At 41.5% G+C, this 23,860-nt stretch overlaps 1 protein-coding gene across 15 annotated transcripts in view; it reads right to left on the reverse strand.

The window, feature by feature from the left end:
• The window catches only part of CADPS2 (calcium dependent secretion activator 2), a 306,360-nt gene extending 283,220 nt beyond the window's left edge, over nucleotides 1-23,140 (reverse strand). For all 15 annotated transcript variants that reach the window (XM_031046299.2, XM_005146086.3, XM_005146087.3 and 12 more), the window contains exon 1: nucleotides 22,817-23,140. In XM_031046299.2, the coding sequence (XP_030902159.1) occupies nucleotides 22,817-23,140 (324 nt within the window). The remainder of the gene's footprint in view (nucleotides 1-22,816) is intronic.
• Between the last annotated feature and the right edge of the window lie 720 nt (nucleotides 23,141-23,860).

Genomic DNA, 23,860 nt, shown 5'->3' on the forward strand with positions numbered 1-23,860 from the left:
TGGAGCTTTCTAAAGCCCCAAAAACAGGGACAGGCAGACAACCAACACAGACAAGCAAATTCTAGACAAACATCACTCCAAAAAAGACTCCAAATTAATCAGCTATTTGCTACAGAATATGGCTGGTTTTCAGGGGAAAAGAATTATCAAATAATTGTCGATTAAAAAATGTAAATGTATTTTGCTAAATAAGGTTTCATATAGTTTGATATCACATTAAAAACCACAACTGCTCTTTTCTTCAAATACAACGGAACAACTTACAGAGGGTGTAAGAGCTATAGTGAAAAAAGCCTAATAAGGACAGATAATTATCAACATTAAACACAAGACAAGCTACAAAAAAATAGTCATACTTCTTATAATCAAATAAACATACTATTTTGTTATATCTATTATAGGGAATAATCTCTGTTCAACTGACAGAACTCACCATGGGAAATTCTTCTCTAGACCTATGGATTTTTAGTTTGTGTTTTTTTCTCCCCACAGAAGTAGTCAAACCCCTGAACAGAGAGGTCACTGTCTTCATGTCTGGAGGTGTTCAACATAGCCAAGTGAGCACATAACAAGTCTTCTCAGTCTACAGCAGATACCTTAAAAACAGCCCAGATGAGTGGGTGACCTAATGGATGAACTGACACACACTAGCCGCCACTGACCAGATAACCACTATCTAAATGGGAGTCCAGACAAATTTACAGATATGATTCTGTCCCCTTCCCAAGCTTTTCTTCTTGCATGAGCAAAATTATCTCTCCAGTTAAATAAAAACACTAAAACTAGCTAAATAATTTCTGAATCACTGGTTAATTCCATGACAATATCTGCTACTTCAACATTATACCCCTTGAGAAGTAATAAAACCTCTTCATGTACCAAATGAGAGAAAAAATCCTACTTTACGGACTATTCTGTAATTTACAATAATTGGTATATTCTATTATTTTATTTCTAAAACATATGAAAGGTAGTTGCAATGCAGGAACATATATTCATTCATAGAATGAAGGACATAAGCATTGTGCAGTCACCAAAAAGGCTAACACAAAACTTACATCTTTCAGTTTCCACCTTGATGCACATCACTGGTTACAAGATACTCTGAAAGTGGAGCATTTTATTACCCCAAAATACCAGATGTTTTTGACATCATGACAAGACAGCAGCATTGCTACAACAGCCACAATAACCTACAACTTGTAGAAAATCCACAGTTAAGAGAAGTAACACTTAAGGACCAATGCCTCTCTTTACTTTAGAAAAATATATGCTGTGTAAGCCAAAACTTTGAGGTTTTCATAACAGTATTTATTATTTCATCATAAACAGTATCAAACAGTGGGAAAATAAGAAAAGAAACCAAGATTCTGTGAGCCTTTTGCAAACATCATCTCATTTTTTGACGAGGGATTTTTTCTCCAGTATTTGATCTCCATTCCTGCTGCCCTGCAGAGCTATGGAAACAATGCATGTTCAGCCTAAATTCGTAACCTCTAACAACCAGATGCAGGACTTTTGGGCATATTTAGCCACATCATATTGCTCCTATGAACAACTGCTACAAAATAATTTAAAAATCACCATGTTGCTTCTATGCAATGAAGCCCCAGAGACACCAAGAATTTTTCTTCTCTATGCAGAAAACTTGTATAAACATAAGAACAGTACATTACTGTTCTTTCAAGACAGACAAACCTCGTGCAAATCAATAAATCCCTCTAAGGCAGATTTGCAAAAGCATGTTATGAGGATAAATCTGCAGCCTGTCCTTTTCTGACAGGAGTCAGAAAGAATACCTGTTCCTCAACAGGACACTGAAAGAAACACCATACTGTCATATACGTAATTTTCAGTGTGGTATTCCCATTTATAGTGCTATGACCTCACTCAAACAACACCAAAGTCCTTTCATTACTTCCAGGTTACCCCACTGCTCTTACATCATAAGCCAATTAGTACTTGCTGAGATCTACATTAGCTCAACAGGCATTTTGAAGTCAAATAACAACAGATTTGCCTCAGACAACTAATGTTTGATACCAGTGTTTAATTTATCCAACTCTTTCATTGGTCCCTTCTCTAGTATTGAATTTTATCTTTAAAGTCATAAACAGCAGGCTACCACCCACCAACAGTTTTGTAATTCCTATTAATTTGACTAAATTAGTATCTTCAAAGTAGAAGAGCAAAAAAATATGGACAGTTTGAAGTGGGGTTTTTTATGCACGATTGACCTTCAAAGGCACCACTGTCAAAACAGGTAAAATCAATTAAATTCATTTTCGAAAAAAACAAGTTACTAGGAAACACAGTGGCACCCAAAATGAAAGTATACTGAGTTCTGAACAATCATGCCAAAAAACTGACAATTTTCCTTTATTAACCCTCCTGTAGTTTTCTCCTATGTCAAACATTCAAGCAGGGGTGTCCATCACTACCAGTAAGGGAAAATCCAGATTGCCTCCCCCAGAAAAAACTGTTTGCCCTTTCATCTGCCTGTCCTTACACCATGTATTGACTCCTCTGCTAATACTCAACCTGTTCATCATTCAGTTGCCCCAAATGGGAGATGTGCAGGCACTGCATGCACAGAACCACATAATCATCAGGGTTGGAAGGAACCTTTGGAGATCATCCAGTCCAACGCCCCTACCAAGGCATGGACACCTAGAGCAGGTTACACAGGAACATGTTCAAGTAGGTTTTCAGTGTCTCCAGGAAGGGAGACTCCACAATCTCTCTGGCCAGCCTGTTCAGTGCACTACCCACATAAAAGTTCTTCCTCACGCTGAGGTGAAACGTCTTGTGTTTTAGTTTATAGCCATTGCTTCTTGTCCTGTCACTGGGCAACACTGAAAAGAGTCTGGCACCATCCTCCTGGCACAAGCCTTTGAAATATTTACCTGCATCAATGAGGTTCCCTCTCAGTCTTCTCCAGGCTAATCAGGGTCAACTCCCATCATCTCTCTTCATAAGAGAGATGCTCCAGCCCCTTAATTATCTAATTAACCTTTGTGGCCTTGGAGCTTTTCCCCCAGCCACCTGCTAGAGTGGGACAGAAGAACTATAACTAACCTTCAAGTATCAAGAGGGCTTTTTGCTTGCAGAGCAATCAGACTAGCAGTTTCACCAACTTTCCAGCAAAAGTCTGAACCTCTAGACAAACCTGAGGCACTTCCAACCTGTCCCCTTTCCTGACCATATCACTCCTCTCTTGCAATGACAGTTAAGAAAGTACATTCCATACATCTTCCTGAAAATAGAGACAACTAGTGTATCATCATCTTGCACTTGCCTCCAAAACTTCTCATTCTGATTACCACTGGAGACCATGCAGAAACTCACATGCCAACGTTTTACAGTTTGTTTTCCTTTACTTCTTATGTTTAGCTCAGAGGTGTCTTTTACTGTATTCTCACAGTATTCCAGATTTGCTGATTTCCTTCAACCACGACACTTAAGGGCCAAAATTTTTACCAGAAATGTCCCCCACTTCCATCAGTACCTCTTTAAAATACCACTTCCAGGGAGAAGCAAACCAAAATAAAGGGAGCAGGGAAATCTCTGTCCAGAGACAAATCCAGAAACATAGATCCAACAGTGAAAAACTATCAAGCTTTGAGTATCATAATAGTCCATATTCTTACTTACTTACCTAGTTTAATACAATGGCTGGCTCAACAGCCATACCACGTTATGTTCCTCTGGACAACTAAGAGGAGCTGACATTTGAAGACTGCACACTGATGAGGAGAAGAATTAAGGGGGAAGGGGACACGACAGTATTTAACCATTTTTCAGAACTGCATAGATTAGGAAAAAGCGTGCAATTATATCATATTTTAAATTGTGTATCAGTTATGATTTAATTACTTGATTTCTTCTTAAAGGAAATGACCAAGACAATTTTCTCCCTCTGCCAGATGCTGACAAACCTTTTCAAGAATGAGGTATTTAAATTAAAACGCTCGAGTTTACCAGCCTTGTTTTCCCTACTGCCCTATCATTGCACAGTGGTATGATTTTTCTCAAAGTTCACCATTTAAAAAGCTTAAGGAACAATCTCAAAAATGTTTATTTCAAAGTGTCACATAATGTCATTATTAGCATTTTATTTCAAATTGTGACTCATGGATATTCATTCTGAAAAGCTATAAAATAAAAGCAGCAGGAAGCATGCAGTGAGAGACCAGGGCAATAATGAAAACGAGAATGGAAATCAATAAAGAGAAAAAGAACTAGAGCAATGGGACCTGGAACATATCACAGACCATAATTCACTGGTGACTAGCTTAGACTGAATGCTAACGACTGAATGCTGGCAGGAACGCATTTGATCAAAACCTACCTGACACAGCGCAAAGCTCAAAAGGCAAGTCAGGCAGGTCTCTCTGAAGCTACTGTAATCAGAGCTCAGCAGTGTGACCATGTTTTGTTCCCTTCTTAGACAGAAAAAAAGGAGAGAAAAAAAAAGCCAAAAAGAAAAGAAGAAAAAAGTCTTTTACTGTGTGAATGCTTAGTTACAACTTCACAATATTGACAGGGCATCTCCCTGTGCAAAATTCCACTAAAACTAAAGAAGTTGACTTGCTCATGTTCCCTAAAGGCCAGGATCTGAGAAGAGCATTGCAGGCACGTGATGGGAAGAGGTTAAGTGATTCCAGGACAGCACACATATTTAATACCACAAAGGCAGATGAGATAACATCAGATGCTTGAAGGAAACAATGAAAGGAAGCCAGCTGAAAGCTTCCCAGCCTTCCCTACTGACAGCAATTGCACTCAAAGACAAGCCTAACACACACGGGCCAACGGGAATTACTGGAGTAGAACTAAAGCTGTAAAATCCAAACACGAGGGAGAATAAAGACACTTTCAAACACAGACCAGTACAGGTCTGCATTTATAAAGCAATCCCTCCAGCTGATAAGGAAGGCTACCAGGGAGCATGGGGAAAGAGACTGGCATCTCACTTTGGCACTATGGAGCAGGAACACAAAGGTGCAGGCAGCAAGGACAAAATCCCCCACTGGTAAGCTAATATGCTTCACTGTCCAGTGAACGTGCCCTGTCCAACTCCAGCCTATGGCCAAGAAAAAACAACCAATAGCCTTCCTTCTCAGGTGCGTGAGTGACACTGTCTTTCCTTCCATCATATTTAAACACTGGGAGGAAGGAACAGCTTTCCCCTCCAAACAGCTTCAGGACTCATTTCAATCCAGTGAGAACTCACTGTTAGGCTGCAGTTTATGTTCAGGGTTTATTTTCTATTCCTCAGATCTTTCATTTAGGTTCACTTGGAAGGAAAAACACTACCTTACCTCAAAATAAACTCACCACTAAATTCTTTGTAGGTGGATTTACAAATTTAGGAGATAGCTGTAGCTTTTTGCTTCTGAACGGGCAGTAAACTGTAGGAAGAAAACACAGTGTCTCTGGGTGTCTTTTTAAACCTCTGATGAGTTAACTGGAGTGAGGTACCCAGTCAACCTCTCAGCACCTGAGGTGACACCAAAGGCTTTCTCAAACTAGTAGGAATGGAAAACCTGTGATTTATTTTCCTCCCCCTAACACTGCATAATCTAGAGGTTAGGATTTGGTTTGTTGGCATTTTTATATAATATCCATTTGCTTTCCAGGGAATATTTCTAATAGCAACAATTATTTTTTTGAAAAAATAAACTGGACTAGCCTTGTCACATACAATTATCAAGTAACCTTCCCTCTCAGATCACCAGCAGGGGCTGAGCAACCAACCTTTAGATGTTCACACAGGCCTTTCTTAAGTCAGGAGTAAATTCTTATCTTTTATCCCACAAAAGCTGCTTAAGAAGATTTCAGTACACACTGTGCTGGTAATTTATGTATCTAACCAAAAGCAACAGAACAGGAGTCTTGATCTCCATCTTTCCCACTGTAATCGAAAAAGAGGAAAAACGGCATGGCGATTAGGAACATGCCAGAGGAACAGAGGACACTTGCACAGCTACTGCAGAGTGAAGAGGGAGGAGGAGTACTGCCATTCTGGAGACGCAATTTCCTTTTTAAACTTCAGATAAAAATTGACTTCCAATATTTCTATTCTTTGCAAAGTGACAGCAGAAGACCAACACTTAGCTATATGTCATGTTCCACACAAAGGGCGTAACAATGAAGGACCGAAGCATACAAAAGTCAGAGCTTCCAGAGGGAGGGCTTGAGCTTATTCCTTTCTCCAGCTCTCAGTTCTGCACTCTTTTACCAGGAGCTAATTTGACAGGATGCCTATTTTTCCCTTTCTCAAGTTTTTTATACTTCTGGTGCAAAGGACCAGAGTGTGCCATCCTGAACCAAAAGCAAAGACACACATATTGTTCTGTAGAATCCAGTATAGTTGAGGAGTGTGAGAAGTGAAATAGAGTTGTGGTGAATGAGATTTGCTCAGCTTTGTGCAAGTAAACCTCACAGGAACAAGTAGCAGAGTTTCCAAGCAATTCACTCAGTCACTAGCACAAGCACTGAGCACTGTTCCCAAGAAGTATAGAAATAACAACTGACCTTAAGAATAATTCTCAATATGTTCTTTGTACCAGCTTTTCCAAAAACTGTTATTGCTTAGAAGTGCTGAGTAGAAAGGTAAGGCAGACAGGCAGAAAGGCAAGGCAGACAGGCCAAGGTTCCTTGCAACTTTCCAGTCTTGGGAGACACCTACATGATTGATAGCACTACAGGTAGGATAAAAGGTGAGGTAGACCCAGAAGTCAGTCATTGCTGTGGTCTATTCAACCATAAAGTTGTGGTGTCAAAGGAAGTTAGGAAGGAATCACGAATGTGTGTCTTTTGTCACACAGAAAAACAATGTATATGCATGTCACTGAGTTTGAAAACAAAAACACTCTCTCAAGTATGCTGCATAATATTTTAGAGGAGAGAATTAACTCCAAAATGCTGCAGTATATATAACTGCCCCATTACACATGTTGTCTGCTACTGGCATTCAAGTCATATGCAAAACTATAGTAAAACTTCACAAGTCTAGACGCATTCTGTAGAGAAATCAGTATGTCCTGATCATTTAACCTCTCGTGGTCAGTGAAAAGCCTGATCTAACAGATGTTTGTTAAACTCTGCTCTACAGCATGCCAAATGGGGCCAAGGCAGAATGCCAGAAACAGCCTTTCGAGAAGCTTATTGGACAACCTGGAACTCAGTACTTTGACAGCAGTTCGGCTAAAAACAAATTAAAATGAAGGCATACAGCAATGCTGCAACTGAATGCATACGAATTGTGCCTCTGAATGGTCTTTGTTCTTTATCACAGCAGCACTTAATAGTTTTGAGAGCTTGCTGATATGCACAGTTATTGAACATGAATCTGGTCTCAGCAGTTTGTGTTTTGCCAGAAAGATCTTTTTAGCCTGGAAACTGAGAAGTGGTGATTTATTCTCTACATCAAGGAATTAAGAGTTAGTCAATTCAGCCATCTAGGCTGAGGAGTTGAGAGACCCGAATGAGGCAGGGGGAAAATTTTTCAGGAGAAGAATCTGAAGGTTGTCAAGCATCACCCAAAGAAACTTCCCAAAGTTGCTGCCCCAAAGGAGGGCAGCAGGTTTCTATATTCAGAGGAGCAGAGACTCCTCAGGAGAAGGATGTAAAAATAAGGTTGGACTCAGGATAATGGGGGAACATCTGACCCAGAACGGAAAGGATTAGTCATACAAAGTCACAGATATGCTAGAAGTATTTAAAAGTTGATAAAATCAAGCAATACACTTGATTTTAATTCTTGCTTGGGCTAGAAGGATGCTGTAGATCTTATCAAGACAACAGTTAAGCAGCTGAGATATTACGACAAAGTGTGGGGGAAAAATCCATTAAAACATGAAGTGTTAAAGGAGGAAAAGCAGACCTCTGGAAAGGGAGCTGCGAAGTTCTGGAGGGCTGTTCCTGCAAATTAAACATAAATGCAGTATCTCCGTACTTGTTTTTACAGAGAGAAAAGGAACATGCCATTGTAATCTTGTGATTTTGAGGACATATTGAAATTCGAGGCTAAGATGCACTAGCACACAAGGTGGATAAGAAAACTGTACCAGAAAACACAGCCAGCGTGGGAGCTGAGGTAATAGAAATGGGGTGAAATTCTCACACTTCAGGCCAGGATCCTTGAGAGCTTGTGCAAGATTTCTGTTCTTGGCTGCTCGAAGCTGAAGGCTCAGACATGCTGCCTCAGTGCACCCCAGGCACTGTACTAACGTGAAAGATGCTTTAATTCCAGCTGCAAAACCTACAAAGAAAGGTTGTTAGGATAATCAGAGGAGAGACTACTGCCTGAGGGAGGGTTCAGAGCTTGGGTTGTTTCAGAGAGCGGAATGAGACACCATCGTCTGTTGAATCCTTCAGAAAGGAAAAACTGTTATTTCAACTGAAGGGCAGAGCTGACAGAACAGCAAGTGGGTGTTTTACTTACTTATAGAAGAGACAACAGGTCTCCTCTTTGGAAATGGGACTGCTTCAACCCAGGAAGTCCCCTCCCATTTGGTGTAAGGCTACAATACACAGTAACTTGTTTGTGTGTTGAAGACATTCATCAGCTTTGCAATAGTTTCACAAGATAAAATTTCCATGGTAGTGCAAAGCAGGAATTTCATTCCTGTGTACCCAAGACACAGTAGCTTTCTTAGCCCAGCTTACTACAGGTTCAGTAAGAAGTGAAGCACAGAGTAGCACTAAAGGCACAAACAGTAGCACAGCCATTTGGCAGTACTGGAGGTATCCCCTGGTAAATATTTTGTGATTCAGAAAGTATCTTCTGAACTGCAGGTGGATAAAACACCTGGTTTAACACAAGAACTATCGAGGGGAAACCTACAGATATCCCATTTGTGTCACCTTTCAGAAAAAAAGGCCTTATTTGGGGTTACTAAGGTATATGCACACCACTTGCAAATACATACACAAAACTCCTTAGAAGCTATCACATGAGGAACTGTGCCCCTAACTCAGCCATCCCCTCTTTAAAGCTGTATTATTTTAGACTGTTCTGATCCTTCTCACTCTTCTGTATTGACTCACAAATTTACTTACCCGCTTTAGAAAAAACCCAAATTATTTAAATGGTTTATTAGGCTTAAAATTATTAGCCTTAAAATTAGCAAGCATTTTGATACTGGTTTATATTTTGATAATACCCTAAGTTCTATTTTTTTTCACTTATTCATATGAATGACTGCAGTGAATAAATATTACCTGACATCTGTCTTAAATATGAAATGCACGAACAGTCCAGAGATGAGTTCACTCCATTGACAAAACAATCCAGTTTCTCACTCCGAATCCTTCACCCTTTTTGAAAGGAATGGTTAGAGGCTACTTATCTTCTTTGGATGTTATTATGCAATCCTTTTCATTTTCCAGGCTCTCAAGCATTATAGATTGAAATGGATTCGCATCACTGACCATCGCTGTTGCTCAGAGCTTCAATGTCTCACACCTCTTTACTCAATCTCTCAGTTTACATATCACTCCAGCTATTATAATCAGTATGCATTACTCCATTTATTTCATCAGCACCGAGGCAGTGTGATTCTGATCACTGATATGAAAAAAAAATTCCCCTTATGACAGCTGTGCTAGTTGCCCTGTAGCCTCATGAAAGTCAGAATGAGAAAAAGGTAACAGCTATAGGCTCAGTCATGCAATGCAGGGAAGTAGGCTTTTTTCCTTTTTCTTGTATTTTTATTATCCACACAATCAGAACAGCTGCTTTCCTGTTGGAACTAATTCTTTTCCTCCAGTGTACACACACACACACAGAAACACACACACACAAAAATACAAATTTAACCAAATTAGGAAAATAAATTATCCCTCACACTGAGAACACATATGATATGTTTCAATTCAAAGCAAGTTTCTGCAATGAAGGTATCAATCCATCCTAGAATATAAAACCAAATCAGATATTGAAGTTTCACACCTGTAAAACTTAAAAAGCAGAAATAAAAAAAGTAGATTTTCATGCACTGATTTCAGCAGGACACACTAAGGTAGCTCTAATGAATCAGATCAATTGTGAAAGTTCAATATTAATAAAAATTAAAACCTCTACTGTTAATAAAAGCCATGGGATCATCTTTGCTTCCTTATCAGGTTTAGGAGTTTCATTTTACAAGAAGCTACTACCACAGTGAGCCAAGGCAGAAATACACATCTGCAGGGTTTGGGGTGCTGGTTTGGTTCAGGGAGCAGGGGAGGAGATAGACAATTTACAATTTTTACAACAAACAGAGATGTTTTTGAAAAAGAAGCAGTAATAAATAACTTGTATTCCGCATTTTACGCTCAATGTGTACCCTCTTTAAAACAAGCCTAGATCATAACATGCTGTGGAGCACTCATACCCCCCTCATATCAGTATCCAAAGCTGTTTTCCCCTGCCTCTCTCATGCATATGCATATACTCTCTCCCCATCCTATTATAACCATACACAGCATGCAGGGAAGCGGGGATGTGCCCCCAGCAGCAGGACCCCCTCCCTCAGCAGCACGTCATGGTCTCACTTCAACCACACACGAGTCAATTGTTTCCCCTCTTCCAGCACATGAATACATTCAGAGTTACAACACACAACCTTATGGAAACAAAGAGATACCGAGCAATTTGTTATAACACACAGGCTTATGGGACCAAGGAGAATTCTGATCAATTTATTGATGCCCAGTACAACTAAAAGACATGATAGAGGATATAGATATTTGAGTTCTGGGTCTGCTCCCTCTGTGTACATGAATCCTGCATAAAAGTGGACTCACTGTAATGATTACAGATCGATCAGTGAGAATTAAATGTAATGCCTGTCTGGAGGGACATCACACAGCAGCAGGTTGGTTTCACAGCTTTATCAGTTAAAGGCACCCAAGTCCCTCTTGGTTGCTGCCATGTGCGCCCCCTAGCACATCCAGCAGATGACTAGAAGCATCACAGGAAATTACAATCAGGATTCAATGATTCCAAGCACTTATGACTATTTATTCCTCGTTGAAGTTTCTATAAACAAGCCAAAGTAACTGAGGACAAGGGCTATTTGAAACATTCCAAGTTTATAAACGAAGGAGTGAGCACTTAGGCTGGAGCACCCAAACAGGTGCTGGGGAAAAACTTGACCCTAATTAACCCCTTTAAAGAACTTCTTAGGATAAACAAAAAAATAAATAAAATCATTCATCAGGCCAGATGGCGGTTGGGTTTGTTTTGGTTTGGGATTTTTTGTGAGGAAGATAAATCTTTATAAACTTTCCATTTTTGTTCTGTCAGCTGTAATTTTCAGATTGCTGTTTTTCAAGAATGCGAAAAAAAGAAATCGCAGTCCATTTGGTGGCCCATACACTTGACAACCAACAGTTGCCACACATACACATGCTACCAATCAACACAGAGAGGATGCTACTGAAGGCCCTCTCCAAGCATTAAAGATCTCACTCAGCTGTATGAGCAGCAGACTACTGCAAGGACAACTACTTAAGAAAACAAACAACATGCCAGCATATTTCATAAACAGGTTCTATTGAAGCCATACATTAAAACAAAAAAAAAACTGAAGAGAGCATTTGATATTAAAACGAAAATACTATTCCTAGTCTATCTGTGATTCTGCCCCCATTAATCCTGTCTCAGCACTAAAAAGTATAAGCACAGCAACCTTTTGCAAATCAGTTCAGGTCTGTCTACAGGATTAGATTCAGTAGATGGCTCAGGGTGTCACAATATTTTCTAAGGGCACTTTATTTGCTGTCTGAAGATACTCTTGAAAATGATTTCTCGGTCATTAATTATTCATCCTATTTCTTCTAATCAGTTATTTTAATTAGTATCCCAGTCAACTTTGCTGAGGATCCCACACTTTTAGTAATTAGGGGCAGCTCATTGCCCCTAATTAACTTCAGACATAGCAAGACTATTGCTTTGTTACTTCAGCTGTTTTTATGTTTGCATTGCATATCCTGTCCTGCTTTACTGGTTCAGAAAGAAGCCTGCCCTGTTGTGCTATTTATCTCATTTAGGTTCCATCTCTCTTGACTCTGTTTTAGTTGCTGCATTTTAAATCCTTCTGACTCTTGCTGAAGTCTTGTCTACACTGGATCAGTGTGACACCAGAAAAGTGCATCTGAAGTGCACTGAGGGCCTAACACCGACCCTAACTGCATTTCAGGAGGTTCTACCTCACTCTCGTTGCATGGACTTAACATGTTCCCAGAATGAAACCTCTGGTTTCCCTTTGCCCACACACAGTCATGTTCATGCAGTCCAAGACAGAATTCTGCAAGTGGGACAAGGAGGGTGACTTCAAAGCACATTCCTGATACAAATTAAAACGGTGATGCAGATGACAACCGTTGTCACTGATTAACTATGTTGCCTTTGGGCATAGTTTTACTTTTAAGTGTCTCAAATATCTCTGTAGATCACATTCTTGCATCTACTGGACAGAAGTGATAGCCATGGCACATCAGTCCAACACCATCAGGAATGGATTAGCAAAATATAGAGGTGAGGCTTAGAAACAGAGTTTTACAATACAGAAAGAACTCTGCCAACCTGTACAGTGTCCTTCCCTTGTGCACTGCGCTGCTTAAGTCCACCTGTAACAGATACAGCTTGTAATACAGCAAGAGGGTCATACATATGGAGGCTTTAACCAGTTTAATCATTTTATCATAGCTCTGTGACCTCTGGAAGGCCATTCCAGACCAAGTGCTGACTAACAACTGTAGTTAGCAAATTAACGTGCTAGTAATCTGTTAGAGTCTAAATACCCACAACACATAAAACATGTGAATGATTTTGTTGCTACTTGAAAAAAAAAAATAATACTTCTCATTCTTATATGATGCTTTCAGTCTACATACAAGTTGTATTAAAGTAGCAGACTGATGTAATCCAGTTGCTCCAATGCACCTTTGAGGAAGACCCAAGCAAATACACCAGTAATACCCAGCCCTGTCCGCAGTTACACCTCTGTCCTTCCTTGCAATTTACAAAATAAAGAGTCTAAAAAATTGCCCACCCCAGCCTGTGCGATGTCAGGGCAAAGAGGGAAGGAACAACACTTCATCTCACAGTAACAGCAGTCCCATAAAGTACTACTCATCCTACAGTGTCCGAGTGAGAGCTGTGCACAAAAATATTCACATGCTCTGATACCAGTGGTGACTGGTCTGCAGATTCAGCAGGTCACCACCAGATTACATGGTTAAGAATTACAATGCCAGTTTATTTGCTTTCCAGCAATGCATAAGCAAAATATATCTATATATACTCTGGCTGCAAGATCTCCATTCTTGTATCACTTTTATGGGATATTTTATTTTTTATATTCCAAGCAGTAAACCAGAAGGCTTATATATACAAAACTAGACAGTCATTGTCTAACATTTATTATCACATTAAAAGGCCTGGAAACATTAAGTAAGGGTACCTAAAAACTTGGATGGCAGAGAAAGACAATGTTGAAAGTTGGCCTTAAAAATCTCAAGTGATGTTTTTAAAGTAATTGAATTTGGGAGCCAAAGCAAGCTGAAAAGAACCCAAAGCCATACAATGAGATCAGTAGAATCCGTATCGCAGAATATTTAAGCTAAAATGCTTCTTTCTAATTGTTTCACAACCAAATAACAGTGTGATCAGAACCTCCACCACTTGTAGCACATACGTGGTTATGGCAATCATATCGCATCTGGTATTAAGTCATCACAAGCTGGATCTAGGCGCCCATTCAGGCAAATACTCCAGCTCTGCAAGCTGAAAACTATTAGAAAAATTGAGTTTGTTAAATTCTATCTCCAAATAATACTGGTATTTGTTGCACTTCAGTCCCCTGCCCCGGGTTCAGCAGTAGTAGTCATTTTTCTCCTTCTTAGTAGCTGGTGCAGTGCTGTGGTTTTGACTTTTGGCCTGGGAACAGCGCTGATAACACCAATGTGTTTAGTTACTGCTCAGTAATGTTTACTCTGACCAAGGACTTTGTGAGTCTCATGGTCTGCCAGGGAGGAGGGGAAGCCAGGAGGAAGCAGAGACAGGACACCTGACCCAAACTAACCAAAGAGGTATTCCATACCATAGCACATCATGCCAGTATATAAACTGGGGGCAGTTACCCAGAAGGGCTAGATCAGTGCTTGGGTCGGGCTGGGTATTGGTTAGCGGGTGGTGAGCACTTGTATTCTCTTCCCTTGTTATTTTCCTTATAATTATTATTATTGGTGGTAGCAGCAGTGGTTTGTGTTCTACCTTAGTTACTGGACTGTTCTTATCTCAATGCATGGGAGTTACATTCTTTCGATTCTCCTCTCCATCCCTCTGGGAGAAGGAGAGAGGAAGGGGGGGAGTGAGAGGGTGTCGTAGTTTGAACCAAGTCCCCCAACTCCCGGAGAGTTAGGAAGGAGAATCCAAAGAATGTAGCCCCCACGGATTGAGATAAGAACGGTTTAATAGCTAAGGCATAACACAAAACCCCTACTGCCATTTACTACTACAAATAATAATGATACAGCAAACAGCAAGTGAAAAGAATACAACACCCCACCAGCCACCGACCCATAACTCACTCCACCCTGCCTGGCCGAGCACCATGTGCTCCCTCCTCCATTTTTCTCCAGAGCTCTCTCCCTCCCGCTTTCTCTTTCCCAGTATGCATCCTGGGCATCACGTGCTATGGTATGGAATACCTCATTGACTAGCCTGGGTCAGGTGTCCTGTCTCTCCTTCCTCCCAGACTCCCCTCCTCCACCTGGCTGGAAAAAACCTTGAACAAAAAACACCCTCAAAACATGCTCAAACCATGACAGAGGGTGACTACATGGTTCTGAGTTACTGACTGGACTTAAACCACGACACCCCACTAGTTTGAGACTGAAAAATTCTCAGCCTTTTAATGATACTGTTGGAAAGAAGAAAGAATCAGAAGTGAATTGATTGCTAAGATGATTTAGTATCAGCTCCACACCAATAAAGCAGTTCTTTATTTACTTTCTTTGCTTATGCTCCATCCATAAAGAGATCAAAATAATAAAAAGGTCAATATTAATATTTTAACACTAATGCATATTTGATGTATTAAACAGTTGGAATGGTAAAACATTCGTAGAACTCTTCTAAACGAGAAACACGCACCAGCACCTTGCTACAAGACCTCAGCATATATAATTTAGAAATAAACTAAGGAATGTATGAGCAATAGGAAGAAAGCAGGAATGCTCCACAACAGAAGCCAGCAAGACAAACATTTGGCACAGACTGCCTGAATGTGGATTTTTTTTAAAAAAAAAAACTTATGAATTCACTGTAAGAAAAATCTAAACATAGAAAAAACTGCAATCTTCTGCAGAAAAAAAATCTGACCATGAAAACACTGTTTCCCCCAGTGCACTGTATCCTATCACTCTGCTTTCCATGGATTCCAACTTCTGAGCACCGAGATACCAGTTCTTTGCCCTTGTTATTCTGTATTACACTGACATGGATATTGAGACTATTCACTTTTTCCAGCTTAAACCTTATCTCTCTTTCCTAACCCAATATCTTTCTTGAAAACTCTTATCCCAAAGACATTCCTCCTTCATTTCTGTTTCACACTAAAAAGCATAACTCTCATGACCAGTAGATTTCTCTGCTACAAATTCACTTGCCTTAATTTGTCCTTGCTGAACAGATGTTCTACTCCAAAATTAATTCAGTGCCACAAACTTTCCCAACACTTTCAACTCAGTCCATGAAACTCTCAAACACCAATTGCCATTTCTCCTCTAATCTTTGTAGATGTACATCATCTCTTTGAAGAGCTCATTTATATGCTACCTGTGGTTTGTCCTTTCTTCTGTGTCCTTGTTTGTGGCCCAAGAAAGTGTACTCAAAGTGCTATCCCAAGGATTTTTTCATGTGTGTCTATACTATCACTCAGAGTACCCCTCCGGCACTTTCATTAAACAGAAGCTGTTGCCTCTATTTCCAAAACCCCACAGTCAAGATAATCGAACATAAATTAATAATTAATGCATGAGAGAAAAATGGAAACAGAGCTGGAGAACAATCCTTGTACAATCTTTTTCCTTTAATTTTTCTTCACCAGGTAATGTAGCTCTGTTCATTCTTCATGATGCTGGTAATTAATGCTTTTTTCCTTCCTGACAGGAAGAACACTCAGGAACATTCTTAAGCTTATGTATACAAGTAATCATGTTTCAAGAGAAGCATACACTTTACCTCCTTGCTGCAAAATAAATCAGAAATAAATTCTTTCGGGCAAGCACCATCAACTTCTAGAGAATTTAAAGCAAAAAATGAGAAGCCTTCAACAGTTAAGGCTGTGAAAATAACCTTCAAAACACAAACCTAAGTTGATGCAGCCTGGTACTCACATGCAAACACTCTGTCTCTCCTGCTGCTCAGTTTCCCCCACACAGCAACAAACTGAAAACTGCCTTTTCACAGCTGCTATTCCGAAACCTGGGGGAATCAGCTGTACCGCGCGAGAACTGGGCTGCTTTCAATTTGGTGCCAAAACTTCCAGGCAGAAGCGGGCATTAGAGATAGGCACTAGGCAAAGGGAGCATTCAGCAGATGCTGTTCCTCTTCCTGCCTCCCCTCCTGAATGGCAACAGCTAGAAATCAAGGAGAATCCTGAGTACCAGACCTGTGCATGCCACAGCCATCAGCAGGCAGCAAGAAAGAGTAAGTTGGAAAGAAATACAAGAGGCATCTTTGCAGCCACTGTGCCAAAAGGAAAAAAAAAAACTGTATGAAAAGAGACTTGAAGATTAAAAAGTTTAAAAACTTCAGAGGCTGGTGCCCACTTCAGACAGAGGTAATAGACTAACTGGGGATCAGTACAATTTAATACAGGACCATGGTCAAGGAAGAAAGACTATCCCCTCAATACACATCCCTCAACCAGCTGAGGAGAGGCAGAGCCAAGAACTTTCCTAGAACACATGTCACCCCAGCAAGTTTTGTCCCTGGGCTATTAGCTTTCCAGTTCTAGCAAGCATAAAAACAAAAGAGAAGCAGCAAGGGACAAAGATGTCTCCTAGTTTGCTAGCTGAACACATCTATACACAAAAAAGAAACAAGGATAAGAGGAAAGCAGAACACAAATACAGAGATACATTAAAACAGGAAAACAATATACACCAAAAGCAACTTTGGGACAATATTCACCAATATTAAAATGAAACGACAGAAAGCCAGAAAGAGAAAAAACTAGTCTGATAGGAAGCATACTGTTCAGATACACAAATTACAATGTCAGAATAACAACTGCCTGCAAAGGGTGAGAAATGCAAGGCAGGCCAGCCAGGAAATTCCCCTGTACTGTTTCAGCAGTGACAGTGACAGTCAACTGATCCTTCAAGCTCTCTTTCTGTCACCTCCCCTATATAGTATTCCTCAGGTACTTTTAATAGGGTATTTGCCAACAGAGTTAACGTACTCATCATACCGCATGGGTGACAGAAACAAACACTAGGTCACTAATTCAGAAAAAAAAAAAGTCCCCACAAGTAATAATTTAAAAAATAACTAGATTTCAAAGGCAAGTATAGATAAAATAGGGAAAACAAAACAAGCAAGCAGAAGAGCCTGATCAATTTCTCAGCATAGTAAACTAGGTTTGCAGGCTGTCCCTCCATGTCCACTTCATTACATAGAGGTTTATCAAAGCCTCCTTTTCCCAACACTGGCTGTTGGCCAAGTCATGCTGATCAATGTTGAGCTGGTAGGGCAGCAGAAGAATTTAATATTAAAACAGCACTCTGATGAACTGTCATGTCTGAAGCAGCCCTGGAGAGAAGGAGAAGGCTCTGTTCTCATCACCCTTCAGAATTTCTTCAGCCATGGTAGCTTCAATTGTTGTCATGACCAACTTCCCTAGTGCAGGCAAGAACAACTTCCCCCCCAGAAAACAAGTTCTGACTGGGATAATAAGACCTATTTGCAAATAATCTTGTCTTAACATGTATAGAGCTGTGTAGGCCACCATGTTAACAGGCTTTGACAGGATTTGCCAAAATACCCTAAACTCACTTGACTGAAAACAAACTACATGCAGCCTTGAGCATCATGACAAATTGTTATCAAGGTGTTTGCAATGAGGAAAAACAAAGAGGCAAATAAACTTGATTTAAAATGACTTTTTGGAGCACTTCACAAAAAAAAAAAGAAAAAATGAAATTTGTAAGCAACTTTGAAGGTAGGAATGGAAGATGTGCTCCTGGAAAGCTCTTCAGAAGCATTTTCATCAGATGTTTTCCAGCTAAGCTCTTCCTCTGAAATGTTTCTGCAGTTTCAGGCAACAAGGGCTTCAGATGTACTCTCCACGCTACCTTAACAATGGGGGAAAACAGCATCTTAAGAAGGAGTCTCAGAAGCTAAAAGACATTTTTTTCTTTCCCAAAACAAGCTCAGAGAATAAAAATAATAATAAAATACATATGCCCAGCTCAAAAGCAAGGATAAATAGGGTTTGGAGCAGAAGAAATAAAGACATTGAGAAGAAAAGTGTGATGATGAGAATGAAGTCTATCCCTGTATCCAACATTTTCCTGGTAAAGTTATTTAGTGTACATGCATCATTACAAACCTATTCTTTACCGGTAAAGTCCAAGAAACACGAAAGAATAACCTCAAGGAGTTCAGATGAAAATAAATTACTGATTATTACCACCCCTACTTTTGAGAATTAACTAAAAGTCACTGGCTTTTATCTACTCACAATTGAGCAGGCAGACGGAAGAGATGGCAGAAAAACAGGCCATCATGTACTTAGGAAGTGAACTCATTTAGCTATGATTTCTAAACAGGCAGCTCAATTACTCAATTCTGCTACTTACCACCTATGAAAGCAAGACCTGAATGATCAGCTTCAATACACTAAGCTTCATGTGCTATGAAACCTTGCTTAGTGTAGGATTGTTACCTCTCCCCCAGTCCTGGGTTTCTGTGTGACAACTTGATTACTACAGTAAATTTTAGAATGTTGAGGAAGAAACACACTGGCAAACTTTTTTTTTGTTAGTCAATTATAGGATTTCACTGTCCCTTCCTTGGGAACTCCAACTCTGATTAACCTCCCAGATACAGAACCTGGCACTGGCACACACTCCCTGAGTAAAACCAAGTATGTACATACAAGTATACAACTGATTAGTTATAAACCACAGCTACCAGAGTCATCATCTGATCACTGACTCTCTACATTCACGTGCTTTCCCTTAATGAAAGACCGTTATACAGCAAATGCATTCTTTTTCACTACCTAAATCCCATTTTATGGACAAATTCAACCTGCTGGTTTGAGATTCAGTTTGGCTGAGGTAAGAGACAAGAAGGAAGAGGAATGGGATTAATTAGCTCTTCTTGTCTTTTGTTGGGCTAGAAATGAAGAGATGTGAAATATGTTCCAGAGGACTCATTAGAAAAAAAAAAAAAAAGTGGAAAATACAAGAAAGTGACAAAGTCTCTTTAAACCAGGAACAGACAAAGCTTACTTGACAGAAGCATGAGAGGTAATGTGCTGATGCATCAATATTTCTCTAAAAGTTTGTAAAACACATGACCAAATGTCCATAAAAAATACTGAAAATGTGTTACGAAGTACATATTAGTTCTACCCTGTAGAACTCTACTCTTTGTCAGCACCTGCTACCCCACCTTGAAAAATCATGCCATGCTGCAATTTCACATCAACAATATTGGCTCATTCTTCCTCCTCCACCACAAGCCTACCAACAACCAGAGTAAGGAAGGATGCAGTATTAGGTCACCAACTAACTCTGAACAGTTAAAAAAAAAAAGAAAGAGTATTTTTACCACATACCCTGCAGATTTCAAAAAGGAATTCAGCCAAATTACAGGAGTATGTGTTTCAGCAAAGTCTGGGCTAAATTACATTGAATTTGGCATTAAAAACAAGTTAGCAGAGTTGATAGACTCTGGTGAATTACGATAGCTCTTTTTTTTTCTTAAAGTTTGATGTCTTTTTTTAATTAATTTTATCTACCACAGTAAAGCTGAGCTAATTTTACTACGTGAGAAGACGACAGTGGAATGAAACACTGCCTGCATTTAAAATTCTTTATGTTAATTAGTATAGCCCAATCCATTCAGCATGATAGTTTCAAGATACCGTATAGTACATTTCAATCTGATACTGAAGCAAGAACATAAAGAAGCCAGCCACATTATAAACCATTTCCTTACTGGTATTACAATGCAATTGAGGATATTTGATATACGAATCCTATCTAATTCTCTTACTGGATAACATGTTCCACATTAAAAAAAGCAGCAAACTGCATTCTGCAATATTTGCTCAGCAATATGCCAAATGAACTAGCAGAAAGAACAAATTACTTCTGCTCTCAAGCAGGGTGGATACTATTCTTAGGTTATCAGAAGGACTGCTGGTGCAAAAGCTTTATGAAGAGTGCACAAACAGACAGGCAAACTGGGCTGGGAGCTGTAACCACAAAACATCGCAGGTTCAAGTTTGAAACCATACCTTGGATCATTATCTGATGATAACGGACAAGGTATACAGTAATTAATGGCTCAAGTTAAGCAACACAGGAAAGGAATTTCAATCCAGCTCGTAATGGATAGCCAGCCACATCACTCAAGATGTGAAGCAACAAAAAGCAGGAATTTAAGGGACAGCCCACATCTGTATTGTATCTTAGCAGTGAGAAAAGTCATTCAGGAAATTAGAAAGACTTTTACACTATGGAACTTGACTCCAGCTATCAAACATCCAGAAGTGTCTTACTACAGGACACAGTGTAAGACAGGTGGTTATACTCTCACTCCTGAGGCTGACACAGGGCCACCATGCAGCAAAGAGTGCAAAAAAATAGCAGAAAAGAGAGCTCCTTCATGCAGCTCTCAGCGATCCTGAGCTATCAAAGCAGGTTTTCTTGAACTCTCAAAACTCAGGACCAGTTTTGCTACTCTCTATTCAGTAATTCACTGAGTAATATATCAAACTGCCAAATAAAGTGAAAGGATGTTTATGTGCATTTCATTACTTCTAGGCAGAAATGAAACTCCCAGAAATAATTATTTTTTGTGTTATGTCTTATTTAAACTAGTTCCTGATGAGCAAAATAAGACAAATCATCCTTGTCCAGCAGCTAAACTCCGAAACATGGCAAAAATCTTTCTACATATAGCAGTTAAACCAAGCCAGAGTTCACTTAAAAACAGTAAATAGCAAAAGAACAGCTAATTTTAGGTGTCAAGTAAATTCTGTCAATCAGCCTGTGCATTTCTCATATGTTAAATTCACAACTGTTGTATTTCTGTATTTGCTGCACATCAGTAATCTCTTTTCATACATCTTACTAATAAAAGTAATTTGTACTGTAGTTATGTTAAACTACAGTTCCTATACTTAGTGACTGAGATCAGTGAGAACTTCTAAAATGCACAGTACCTGCTGCAGCTGATGGCCACAACTTGGAAGCTAATTAGGAAAATTTCATCAAGAGAAGGGCAATGCACAGACGGGCTGTGGGATCTCACCTCTGGAGGCTTCTGAGCCTCCTGCTTGAGCCTGGACTGATGTCAGCACTACATGAGATCGCCTTTGGCTTTGTCCAGGGGGCAGTCACACTGAGATGACCTAAAGATGTCCCTTTACAGTGTCATTTCTATGACCAGTTTGGAGTCCTCAGTGCGGTGGTAAAAATTCTCATTTTGCCAGATTTCCTTTGGCTTCCTGCTTACAAGATGTCTTCATACAGGCTTCACAGGTTAAGTACCTAATACTTAAAAACCAAAATATTCCTCCAGAAAAAATGTTATTTTTACCAACATGTTAACTTCTCAGAGAACGCACTAAGCAAAAAGTATCTGTAACAGGCATAATTCAGCCACCCCAAAACATTCAGTACTGAATTTTACAAAGCCTTAGAGATAGGAAAGTACTAAGATCATAAAAAGTCAAGTTCATAAAAAGCCAAGAAATCCTTTTAGTGTCCTTTCACTATCCCTCTGGAAAGTGATGTGGAAGGGGTTTTTTTAGTTCCTTCTCTGATTTGATTTAGATTTGTTCATTCTATTAGAGCAAACCTTTCAAGAACTAAGCTTTTCAGTGTTTTTCTGGAAATAGAGCACCTTGTTTCAAAACTTTAAGTATTCTACCTATTCAATAGCTGGGAAGTAACAGAATAAGCACTGTTACAGCATAAAACCCTATCACAGACCTGCCAGTTCTCAAGAGCTTGTCTCTGGTGCACTAGATGTGGAGAATAATTCTGGTCAGCCCTCATCAGAACGCCACTCTCAGCATGATAACTGTTTCCCTGTACAAAGCCCTCTCTTAATAATTGCTGAAACAAACTAGTTTTCTTGTTCACCTCTGTATTAAGGCAGAGCTGGCTGAAGTTGGGCACAGATGGTGAGAGCGCGACTTGCGGGAGGCACCTCCCGGAGGTTTAACTCCATCCAGCTCGCAGCGCAGAGCAGCTCAGTATCTTTTCCCCTGCAGAACGGCCCCGCCGCCTGCGCTCTGCGCTCCCATCTCGTCGGCACGGCGGCTTTCAGCGCGGCTCCAAAACTTAACAGACTTTATCCCGCTCACTAAGGGGCTTCTCACTGACGGGGCTGCTCCGCTGAAGCCGCGCTCACACCGAGCTTTGCAGCTCCCGCTCTACCCCTGCCCCGCCGGGCCACAGAGCCCGCCCCAACCTGTTGCGGGGCTGAGAGCGGCGGCGGCAGCAGCCTTACGGGGCGGAGGGCGCAGGACGGCCCGACGCGGGTAGAGCAGGCGGGGGGGCTCACCTTCTGCTGCCGGCGGGCCATGTCGGTGGGCTGCTTGGCGTTGAAGGGGTGCGCGATGCACCTCGCGATGAACACGTAGAGCTGCAGCCGGAGCCGCTTCTCCCGCTCCTCTCGCTGCAGGCGCTCCTGCTCTTCCCGGCCCTCGCTCAGCACCGACGGGCTGGGGCTAGCCGCCCGCGCCGCGCCGGCCTCCCTGCCCCGGGAGTCCCGGGGCGGTGGCGGCAGCGAGCGCTGGGAGCTGCCACCCGCCGCCACCAGCACGTCCCGCCGCTCCTCTTCCAGCAGCTCATCGGACTCCTCCTCGCTGGAGGAAGGGTCCAACATCGCGCTTGGCGGGCGCGCCCCGCGGCCGGGCGCGGAGCGAAGCCGGGAGCGGCGCGCACCTTTCCGGACACGTCGAGTTTACACACGGACTGTTTCCGACCGGCGGCGGCCGCTGGGCGGGAGCGGCGGGGCGGGGAGGGGAGGCGGGGTTTGGGAAGGGGGTAGTGCCTGGGTTGCCGTGGGAATTGCTCCGAGCGGCTCCCGGCGGAGGCGGGGCCGGGGCTGGTCTAACACCTCAGGCCGCCCCGGAGCGAGGCAGCCGCCTGCAGGTACTGGTACGGGAGGGGCTGCACCGGCCCGTCCCTGCCTCGGCACAGCACGGCACGGCTGCCCTGTTCCCTGCGACGAAAGCAGGTGTCGGCCCTGCTGGGCAGAGCTGCTGGTCCCGGTTGCGCCCTGCCCGGGGCAGTGCGGGAGACTCAGCCGCCGATCGCCGGCTGGCTCCGGCAGCCGGCGGACGCCGTGCTGGGAAGAGAGAGCGCGGGGCTGTGCCGTCTGCTCGGGTTGGCTCCGCTCGGCAAGGCACGCCTCGGCTCGCTGCTGACCCCCAGATCGCTGGCACCCTCTGCTATGTAGTGTGGGGGAGAAACGAGAGGCATCTCGAATAGCCCTAGAAAAAGAAGCCGCCGAAGCCATGCTTTTCAGTGAGCTGAGGCTGAAGCCTGTATTGCCCTGCATAACACTTCTGCTGAGAGCCTGCTGCCACAAACAAGTAGTTTG

This window comes from Melopsittacus undulatus, chromosome 5 (assembly GCF_012275295.1).
Source record: "Melopsittacus undulatus isolate bMelUnd1 chromosome 5, bMelUnd1.mat.Z, whole genome shotgun sequence".
In the NCBI taxonomy this organism is placed as follows: Eukaryota; Metazoa; Chordata; class Aves; order Psittaciformes; family Psittaculidae; genus Melopsittacus; species Melopsittacus undulatus.